We start from the raw sequence: 11,306 nt of genomic DNA, 5'->3' as shown, positions 1-11,306 counted from the left end.
GGATTACTTCCACATGGCTTACAACGTTATCACCCCCTTCTGTCTGCTCAAGGTACGTCCGTCCGTGTGTTGATGTATGCCTTGTGTGTGCGTGTGTGTGTGTGTGTGTGCGTGTGTGTGTGTGTGTTTCTGTGTGTTTCTCTGTGTGTGTGTGTGTGTGTGTGTGTGTGTGTGTGTGTGTGTGTGTGCTATTTATCAGTTATTAGTACTATTTTTGTCGTCGTCGTCATCATCATCATCATAGTCGTTGTCATCATCTGCATCAAAATCAGCGGCAGCAGCAGCAGCAGCATTTTCCGTAGTTGTTGTGTATCGATAGAAATTGTCTGCGACTTCTTCGTATTCATCTTTCATCATTACTAACAGTATCATTAAGATCACCATTATGAGTATGACTGCTGCTACTACTACCGCTACTACTATCGCTGTTCTTAGATTTACTAAGTGGCTGCTGCGATGTCTCTTTATTATGTTGTCTACTTTTGCGTTTAATCAAGTAGTTGTACGTAAGTATGTACTTTGATTTCATGGAGATAAACTGACCGAGACACGAAAAATGTTTACGAAGATCATCAGCATCATTAGCATCATCATCGTCATCATCATCACCAGATGAAGATGATAATGATGATGACGACGATGATGGTGATTTTAAATAGTATTATTAGTATTGTTGTTGGTGGTTTTATCGTCATTTTTAAAATTTATTTTTTATTAAATTTGTATTGTTGTTGTTTTTGTTGTTGACATCATCATCATTGTTATTGTTGTTGTTGTCATCTTCATTGTTATTGTTGTTAATGATGATGATGATGAGAATAATTATGATGATGATGATGATGATTATTGCTGTTGTTGTTGTTGCAGCTGTTATCATCATCATCATCAACATTATCATCATAATTACTCTCATCATCACCATCGTCTTCGTCGTCATTATTATTATTATTATTATTATCGTCGTCGTCGTTGTTGTTGTCATTATCATTTATTATTATCATTTTTTAAAATTTTATCACGATCATCATCATCATCATCATCATCATCATCATCATTATTATTATTACTGTTGTTGTTGTTGTGTTGTTGTTGTGTTGTTGTTGTTAGTAGTAGTAGTAGTTGTAGTAGTAGTAGTAGTATTTTATTATTGTTATTGTTGTTATTATTATTACCATCATCCTTATTATCATATCATCATCACCATCATCATATCACCATCAGTCATTTTTATTACACCACACACACACACACACACACACACACACACACACACACACACACACACACACACACACACACACACACACACAGCTTCAGGAGCGCAGCCAGCGGGCCCTGTCCAGCACAGTGACCTACCTGTCGGTGATCACCCTGGTGATGGGGGCCAGCATCCACCTGGTGGGCGACTCCGTCAACCACCGCCTGCAGCACCTGGGCTACCTAAACCACCTGTCCGTGGCCGACAACCCCCTCATGAAGAACCTCAGGCCTAAAGAGTTGGTGGGTTTGTGGTGTTGGGGGGGGGGGGTGTTGGGGGTTTGGGGCTGTCTGTGGGGTGGAGTGGTGTGGGGGTTGTGTGTGTGGAGGGGGGTGGCGTTTGGTGTTTGGTGGGTAGGTAGTGTGTGCGTGTGTGCGAATGGCACGAGCGCGAGCGTTTGTATGTATACATGTATGTGTGTGTGTTTGTGGTTCGACCGCGGTTTAATTTTTTTTTTCAGACACAGATAATACAGTGCATGTGTGTGTGTGTGTGTGTGTGTGTGTGCATCACTTAGCAAGTGTGTGTGTGTGTGTGTGTGTGTGTGCGTGTATGTATGCATGCACATCACTAGGCAAGTGTGTGTGTGTGTGTGTGTGTGTGTGTGTGTGTGTGATCGTTGTCGAGTAACAGCCTAATTTAGTTCTGTATTTGCTTTATGTTTTTGTTTGGGTAGATAGTTAACTATTGATACAAATATCATGATCACTTGCACGAAAATGTATGAAAGTATGCATCACGTAGCAAGTGTGTGTGTGTGTGTGTGTGTGTGTGTGTGTGTGTGTGTGTGTGTGTGTGTGCCAGTGGGGGGTGAGGGGGATAGTCGTTGTTGAGTAGCTGCCAATTTTCGATTTTGTATATGTTTTGTATTTTGGTTTGCGCACTCATGATAAATGCACGAGGGTATATAGGGTAGGTATGGGTAATTGCGAACAGCGTGTAATTGCGAACGATTCGTATACCGCCCTACTTCGAAGCGCTCTTGACGGTTGCATTTCACAATATTTAACGTCTGCTTCGACCTTTTCTAATACCTTTATGGATATCAGTTTCCAATAACCAGTCAAACATTAGCTTTTTTTTCTATTTCCGCGCTCTTTCTTCTCTTTGCGCACCACTGCCGACAAAAGTTACAAACTCTCAAAATCACAAAATCAGTGGAAGGAAGTTGTAGGTTTTGAACTTTGACACAGTTTAAAAATAGTTGATTTGATCGGATATGTTGAATGCGCATTACCAGTGCTGGGATAGTTTAAGAAAGCATATTGCTGATAGATCAGAACGTCAGTTTTGACAGGGATCTGCAAAATAATGTCATTTGCAATTAGACCATGGGATATTCTGACGTGAGTCTTATTTGCGAACGATGCTGCACAGCTACTAAGCACTCTCAAAACTGTGTTTGTGTGCAGTGTGGGGGGTGTGTGTGTGTGTTTAAATGTCTGTTTATGTGTTTGTTTGCATGTGTGATCAGAACCAACAGTACAACAGTCTGGTGCGATGTTCCAATAATATGTCATTGACTAAGCGCGTTGGGTTACGCTGCTGGTCAGGCATCTGCTTGGCAGATGTGGTGTAGCGTATATGGATTTGACCGAACGCAGTGACGCCTCCTTGAGCTACTGATACTGATACTGTCATGTCTAATGAGTCAAAGACCTGCTTCTGTTTTTAATTGTCTACATGTAGCCAAAGCCATCGTTCGCAGTTAAGACTTGCCCGTTCGCATTTTACCCTCAGGCACCCGTGCTATTTCAAACGTCGACAAAACGTCGTTGAAAAGAATGAGGAGACGGACATTTCCTGATACAACCAGTCGGGGAAAGCCTTCAAAAAAACAAAAGAACTACGATTGACTATCGTACTGCATGTTATCTTCACAGTACACACGTTGAGCTGCTCGCTTCGACTGGATCGTTCGCAGTTAGGCATGCTTACCCTTCATACTTCAGGCTGTACTGAAAATGATTTTCAAAGCCCCACACAAGCACATGCATGCGCACCACCTACACGCGCATGCGCGCACCAGACACATACACATCTATCTATCTAACTATATATCAATCTATCTATCTGTCTGTCTGTCTTATATGTATATTGTAAGATTATTTTCGAGCAAAGTTTAAGTAATCTACTGACTGTTCTTGTTTTCAAACAGGTGAAGTCTTTTGAACTACTGTATGTGTATGATGAAGAGATCGGACATTATATGTGGTAAGTGAGTGTGTGAGTGTGTGTGTGTGTGTGTGTGTGTGTGTGTGTGTGTCTGTCACTGTGCGTGTAATTCTCTGTGTGTGTGTTACCCTGTGTGTATGTGTGTGTTACTCTGTGTGTGTATGTGTTTGTGTGTGTGTGTTTAACTGTGTAATTCTCTGTGTGTTACTCTGTGTGTTATTCTGTGTGTGTGTGTGTAACTGTGCGTGTAATTCTCTGTGTGTTAATCTGTGTGTTTGTGTGTGTGTGTGTGTGTTTAACTGTGCTTGTAATGCTCTGTGTGTTACTCTGTGTGTTACCGTGTGTGTGTGTGTGTGTGTGTGTGTGTGTGTGTGTGTGTGTGTGTGTGTGTAACTGTGCGTGTAATTCTCTGTGTGTTACTCTGTGTGTGTGTGTGTGTGTGTGTGTGTGTGTGAAAGGATAATTCTTGAGACGGGAAGAGAAGGACAATGCCGTACTGCTATGGGGACTAAAATGGCAACAAAAAAACAACCCCCCCCCCCACACCCCCACCCCACCTAATCCCCCTTCCCCCAAAAAACAAAAACAAACAAACAACAACAACAAACAAAAAAATCAGAGCATTCGCATTTTTAGGACGAAATAAGTGGTTGAAAGTAGAAAAACAAATGGTTATGGACCATTGGGGTCTGAGGGAAGCCTACACGAGAGAGAGAGAGAGAGGGGGGGGGGGGGTGGAAGCAGAGAAGGTCGTTGGAGACAGGTTGAATTGATTTTACTTGTGAAGGAATGAAAAAAATAGAGAAATTCACTTTGACAAACCATTAACTCTCTCCATACGAACGGCGAAAGAGACGACGTTAACAGCGTTTCACCCCAATAACCACCATCAAAATATTACCAGCGGAAGGCTCTTACACTGAAGAGGTGAATGTTGACAAAAAAACCCCCACAATTCGGACGACGGAAGCTAAAGGTTGGGTCATTGAGACACCCACTGGACATCCGAAGGGTCTGTGTAGAGGAGAAGAGAGGACTGGCCGTACTGAGTGAGTTAATGGTGTCTGTCTGATATGTGCCATTGTATCAACAATAACAACAACAAAAAGAAAAAGGCGGAAAAAAAGGGGGATCGTGCACATGTATAATGAGTAATTCATATGTGTGATGTTGTAATGCGTGGTGAAGTGCATGCAAGTCAGTGAAACAAAACCGAACTTCACTGCACGCAGTCGCCTCTCTGCTTGTGCGCGCGTGCGTGTAGGTGTGTGTGCGTTTGTGTGTATGTGTGTGTGTGTGTGCGCGCGCGCGCGCGCGTGTGTGTGAGTGTGTGTGTGTTTCTCTGTCTCTGCCTCTCTCTCCGATCCCTTCCTTCATGTTTGCCCTGTGGCAGGTACATTCCGTTCTTCCTGACGCTGTTCCTGTACTACACGGGCTGTTTCATGCCGTCCCACAGGATCAGGGCCCACTACTCTCTGTCCTGGTGGTTTCTGGTGCTGCTCAGCGCACTGTACTACTGGTGGGTTTTCAGAGTGTCTTTGTCTCGTTATTTACAAGGTCCGTGCATGTTTTTGATCACAAAACTAAAAGACGTTAAAAACAAAGAAACAAACTAACAAAAACAAACTAAAACACTCTGTACTGACTGTTAATCAATAAGCAACATGACTAGATTTTCCCCATTACAGGTGCTAATCTCGTGAATGGAGATTATCACTCTTTACTATTTGTTAATCTATAAACAACCTGATTGGACTCCCCCCCCCCCCCGCCCCCCCCCTTGCAGGTACTTGGTGACAGAGGGTCAGATCTACCCCATGTTCCTGGCCTTCTACGTGGCCATGGTGGCCTACGGGGCCTGGAGCCTGAAGGTTCGCTCCCTGCGGCCCGACGTCAATGGGGCCTTCGTCTTCCTGACCTTCACCCTCACCCTCATGCTGGCCCAGGCCTGGGCCCTGTGGCTGGGCGATGACGCCGTGCTGAGGGAGAAGTACCGCCCGGGGTTCTTTTACATGCCCGAGCCCTGGGCCTACTACACGCTGTATCTAGCGAAAGGGTAGTGTTAAAGTGTTTTAAGTGTGAATCTTCGTGATGGCTTTTTTTTCTTTTGTCTTTTTTGTTGTTGTATATCCTGACAAGTTGGATCCCTGTGATGGAGAAGTTTTACTGGATTGTGCATGTTTACGTTTATGTGGGCAATGTGTGGGCGTGTTTTACCTTTTTTTAAATTTTTTTTATTATATATATATATATATGTATGTGTATATATATATATATATATATATATATATATATATATATATAGTGCGTGTGTGTGTATGTGATTATGTGAACAATCTGTGGGGTGTGTCTCACACAGATTATTTTTTCATGACAAGGGATTTTGATTTTTTTTTCTTTCGAAGTGTGATGTTGATTCAGTTGAACATTGCCTGCAGATACTATGAGTGATGTGGATGGTATGTTAACAATTTCTCAGAACTGTGGAAAAGGAAAAAAAATCATTAAGTGCTGGTGCAGCAGCCTATTTGTAAAACCTCCTTGGTGTCTATCCAGCAGGAGCCTAGAGACTATATAGATAGCCTGGGATGACCTCCTGTAGGAGCCTAGAGACTATATAGATAGCCTGGGATGACCTCCTGTGGAATACGTGCTAGTCTGAACTGACTCTCTTTTAAATATAGCAAAATATAGCAGCCATTCCAGGATAGCTTGTAACGAATCCCTGGGAAGGGGGGTGGGGGGTGTAAATTTAGCCCATTAAAAACTGCCCCCAACTCATGTTAATATTTCGTTGACATTAACTTGCAGTGAAGTGAGGAGGGGGTATTTTACAAGCAAGAGCGACCACACACTTTGTTTCCAATATGTTGTGATGTGGGAGAAAAGGGGGTGTGGGGTGGGGGAGGGGGGAGGAGAGGTCAGGTCAATACAAGCCAGGCGAGAGCTGCTGCTCCCGCTGTTTCTGCAAAGTTGCAGTGTGGAAGAAAGAAAGGGGGCATGGTGTAATGTTTGTAAGATGGAAAAGTGGAAAAGATGTTCTGCAAATGTTTGATGATGATGTGGATTCACACACAATTGAAGACATGAGCGAAGACAGATGAAAACTTCTTAACTTTACTTAGAAACCACCGTTGGCGTTCAAGGTTACACAGATCAAGCTCTCATGCAAGGGAAGTTATTCTTAATGATAATAAATTAGGTAGTATTAGTAGTAGTTACTTTTCTTGGACTAATAGTTTAGATACATTACACATGGAGGGTTATCAGTACAAAGAAGCTGAGCTACCACACCCTTTGTGTTTTCCACCATGGCGTCAAGTAAATGGGAGGTAGGATGGGTGCAGGGGGGGAGGGTCAATACGAGCTAGCTGACAGCTTCCTCTCTCCATACTTCCGCCATGTTGTGATGTGGAAAAAGAAAAGGGGGTCAGTGCAAGCAGTCCCAGATCGCCATTTCCCCAGTTTCATCTGTCACATTGTGTAATAGTGGGCTGTGGGGGAGGCTGGGAGACTGCACAATGTTTGTATAGAATGACCCCTTTCCTCTTCCACCAATTCATCATAATGTGGATGAGTGTCAGTCAGTGTTGGTAGTCCAAACCTACCCTTTCATCATGTTGTAATGGGGAGGGGATTCTGTACACACTGTTAAAGTTTGACTTCCCCAGCCTTTTGCCTATTATTTTAATTTTTATTAACACAGGGGATCATTTCAGTTTAGCACAGAATGACCATTGGGCAAAATCCAGTATGGGGGCAATTTGAGGCTGTTGTACAGGAATACAGGAACAGTTATTTGGAAGGGAAAAACCATTATCACATCTTTTCAAAAACGATGTTCAAACAAAGCAACACTCAAGTCAACAAAACAGCCGAATTTATTTCCATCCTTCTAGTACAAGCAGAACAGGACCAGAATGATAAATAAAATGATGCATTCCATTAACACTGCAAGTAGTTTTCATAGCTATTTGTAGCTACATTAACAGAATGACAAAACCAAAACCATCTCTATTTCTTGTCATTGTTTTGAGAGTGTGTGTATTAAATAGATGATTTTCTTTCATAATGAAATGAGAACACAAGAGAAAGGAAAATGCTAACCCACTAAAACATATAAATGTGTGTGCAAGTCATGCACATGATGTAAACAAAATTGCGTACTGTGCTACAACAGAAATGACAAGTTTCACTTTCAGGCAGCATTGAATTCATGTCGAAGTGCACTCTCTCTCTCTATTTCGCATTTCCAAGAAACTGAACAAATCTTAGGGCTTCTGTTAAATCAAATTATTATGATGTTTATCACCCAGCCATGACTTTTTTTTTTTTTTTCCCCTCTTCTCTCAACATTGGTGTTGGGGAAGTGGTTTCTTGTCTTCTTCTTCTTCTTCTTCCCTTTGTGATCCGTACAATCATTTGATTTCCTGTTCTTCCCATGGCCCTTTCAAGTTCTTTTCAGCAAGTTAGTTTGTTTTGTTTTTTTTAACTGTTAAAACATGGCACAAACTGATTGACTGTCATATGCATACATATAATACAGATTATATGTAGCTTCCAGCTTTTCCCTGAGAAGCTTTCCAAATTATTTTTTTTATTGTTAGATCTTGTCACACAACTGACTGCTGGAAAAAAAAAAAAATCTAGGTAAATATATGAACTGATGCCTATGGATTTCAACTTTGAAAACATTACATGCGCAGGCTGATTCTCCAACTAGTCACTTTCCACAACATGATAAAATTAGTGAAATGATATCCATTTGAAATCACATTTAAAAAAAACCTGGACATCAAAAACATTCTGAAGGGTTCAAAAACAGAGTTCTCTTGCAATCTTCTTTATAGGCAAACTTTTCAAACTCGGCAGCCACTGAGGCGAAGTGGTCAGCGTCATAAACTGACAAGTGGGAGAATGCAAGGTCGAATCCCATCCGAGTTCTTTTTTTGTTTTGTAACCCATAGCCAGCTCCTAACTGTGTGTTGTATGGGCTAAAATGGGAAGACAGACTACTCAGTCGAAGGCCCTCCATTTCACAGATTTTGGAGTATTGCTCAAATTTCCTGAACAACACTGCAGTGTGTCTATCTCTAAGTCTGGTTAATATTGGGATTTTCTTATAAGAGTACAGCCTTGTTAAGTAGTCCCAAGCCAAAATGGACCCCATAGCAGCAGTACTGAATACAAAATGTCTTGTAAACTGGAGGAAAAAATCCGTATCCAAACTCAAATCAGAGTTATTATTGGATTAGATTATTGCAACTGACTTGTCATTTGCCTGGAACATAAAAAATTTGTTGTGTGTAACACCTGATTTGTTCAGATTTCCATTACGTGAAAAACGATCCATCAATATAATATCTAGAATGATAAAGCATGGGAGCAAGAAGAAAAACAAACAAATAACAAAACAACTATGACTTCCATTTGCAGAATACTGGCAGATTTAGAGAACAGTTTTCTTGTCCAATTTCTGGTCCTGGTGCCAGTTGCATTGCTTGGTTCTAACTTTTGACAGTTACACCTGACTAAATGCCTATGTTGACCGAACTACGCCATTGGTCAGATCCATACTACACACAGTAGCAGGTTACGACCATACTAGGCTCTTCCATCCGAGCAATGCAACTGGCTCCTGGGAAGTAAGTCAAGTGGCATATGGAAGACTTCTCCACTGATAACAATTCATTCATATATTATCATCCAAGACTACGCACAAGTATTGACTAGAACATGATTTGATTTCAAGTTCCTTATTGTGCTTCCTAGCATTCTCCTCTATATATGCTAGTCCACAAATTTCAAGCTAGAGGAATGCAAAATTGTTTACAGCTAAGCCTTTCAACAACTTGAGAAAAAAATTGTTCTCTCAAAAACTGGGTCTATTATTTTTTGTACAATGAAATTACCATCAACAATAAAAGAAGAAGAAAAAAATTGGCTGATGTGACCCTTCCATTCTCCAAACAAACTAGACACATACAGTCGCTACACAAGTTCACTTTTGTGTTCATGTGATTAACAACAACAATAATTAAAAAACAACAACATATATTTTTCCCCCACCCCACCCCCCAGGCAACAAGTTCAATACAAAAAGAAAAATAGGACACGCAACATTTTCAAGAACCCCTTTGCAAAAGATAATTTTAAGTTCTACAATAAACTTGTGCAAACCAAACTTGTGAAAACACCCGATGGTATGGTATGGTATCAAAGTGTCTTTATAAAACTGACTGTCTCCTAGTGTCACCATTCAATGAAAAAGAATCAAAAGGGTGTTGCTTACAGCCTAGTTCACCAGTCAGACAACACAGGGTCATCTCTGAACAAAAGACAAAATTAGTCAACTCTCCACTAATGTCTAATAATGTGGATGAATGATACATAAAACATATTGCTTTCTTTGATTGGGATTTTCTGAATACACCACTGTATACATAGCAATATACCGCAAGAACATCAACATAAGCCCATGAAGCATACACAAATAAATATGAGCAATCGTTCAGGATTCACAGAACTAAAACGAACAAAACACAATTACCGCATATTTGCTGAGAAGAGTGTAAAAGAGATTGCGTAACAAGCTGGCCCTAGCAAACATTTGCAGGTAATGTGTTGTTGCTTCACGCTTGCAAAACAAAATATGCAGACTTACAAAACAAAACAAACTTAACCAATGAATAAAATCCTGACCACATGGATTTCTCTTTGCCACACAGTTCAGTGCCAGACTCTGATACTGTGAGTGTAAATTGTGAGGTTTCGATTCAGAAAAGGTTCCATGAAGTGCTCAGTGAAAAATAAACTGACAAACAAAATCACCCACTGCCTTTCACAAAAACAAAAAAAACCACCAACAACAGCTGTAGCTGCAACAATGACCAGATCTCTTGAAGTCTTCATTTCCTATCTGTGCACTGCATACGCATACATGTGCCTGTGTAATCATGTAAGCATGCACAAGTAATCATGTGCTCCACTGTGTGAATGAAAAATAATGTACAAGTTATCCACTATGAACACTTTACAACAGAAGCTCCATCCAAAGTTTGACAAGTAGATGATACAACAGAACATACTGCTGGTATGTTTTACAACATATTCAGCTATCATTAAAATCTATATATTCAGAAATCCCGATTAGGATAATATTAAAGAAATTTAAAAAAATGATTTATTCTAAAAAATTAGACAAATAAAACCTACTGAACATGGAGAATCAACTTTTCCCCCCGTGATCATGAAAAGGTCTGAGCAGCCTGCTGATCAACGGGTCAGTCAAATGCTAATAAATATCAACATGTCTGAAACTGTCCTTGAGGGAAAAAAAGAAAAAAAAAGAAAATCACAGGGCAGTGGTACAGTTTTCTTGTACCAGACTGTAAGGCATCAATATCAGAGGGCAAAAGAAAAATAATCACATCATTATCTCCCAAGAATTAACAACAACATGCAATGTTTCAACAGTAACAACAAAAATTAAAAGAAAATAAAAAGGGGGGGCAAGTGTGGGGGGGTGGGGGGGGGGAGAGCAGAAGTCACAGTCAAGCTTATTGCACTTTATGGAATGATCAAATATATATATGAATTGCATGGATCACTATCCACCCACCCTAAAGGAGAAAATTGCATCTTTTCAACATCAACCACCATTTAAAAAAAACAAAAACAGGATGCTTCTATGTTAAAAAAAAAAAAAAAAAAAACCCTACAAAACATTACAATTTCATATGATGCACTCTGGTTTGTGAAGGGAGAAAAATATCTTTCAACCATTGGTCTTTGAATTTGAAAAAAAAAAAGAAGAAAAGAGATGGATTTCATATTTATTGGGGGGGGGGGGGGGGGGGGGGGACCTAAGACA

At 40.6% G+C, this 11,306-nt stretch overlaps 1 protein-coding gene across 1 annotated transcript in view; it reads left to right on the top strand.

Moving 5' to 3' along the window:
* Nucleotides 1-8,262, top strand: part of LOC143281984 (ceroid-lipofuscinosis neuronal protein 6 homolog) — a 35,237-nt gene extending 26,975 nt beyond the window's left edge. Inside the window, exons 3-7 of the mRNA XM_076587361.1 lie at nucleotides 1-52; nucleotides 1,312-1,500; nucleotides 3,417-3,472; nucleotides 4,827-4,952; nucleotides 5,220-8,262. The exon at nucleotides 1-52 is cut by the window's left edge and continues 47 nt beyond it. Of these exons, the coding sequence (XP_076443476.1) occupies nucleotides 1-52; nucleotides 1,312-1,500; nucleotides 3,417-3,472; nucleotides 4,827-4,952; nucleotides 5,220-5,493 (697 nt within the window). The 3' untranslated portion in view covers nucleotides 5,494-8,262. The remainder of the gene's footprint in view (nucleotides 53-1,311; nucleotides 1,501-3,416; nucleotides 3,473-4,826; nucleotides 4,953-5,219) is intronic.
* The last annotated feature ends 3,044 nt before the right edge of the window (nucleotides 8,263-11,306 follow it).

Source organism: Babylonia areolata, chromosome 5 (genome assembly GCF_041734735.1).
Source record: "Babylonia areolata isolate BAREFJ2019XMU chromosome 5, ASM4173473v1, whole genome shotgun sequence".
NCBI classification, from domain to species: Eukaryota; Metazoa; Mollusca; class Gastropoda; order Neogastropoda; family Buccinidae; genus Babylonia; species Babylonia areolata.
The sequence above is the reverse complement of the archived record's forward strand: the minus strand, read 5'-3'. Positions and strand labels throughout refer to the sequence as shown.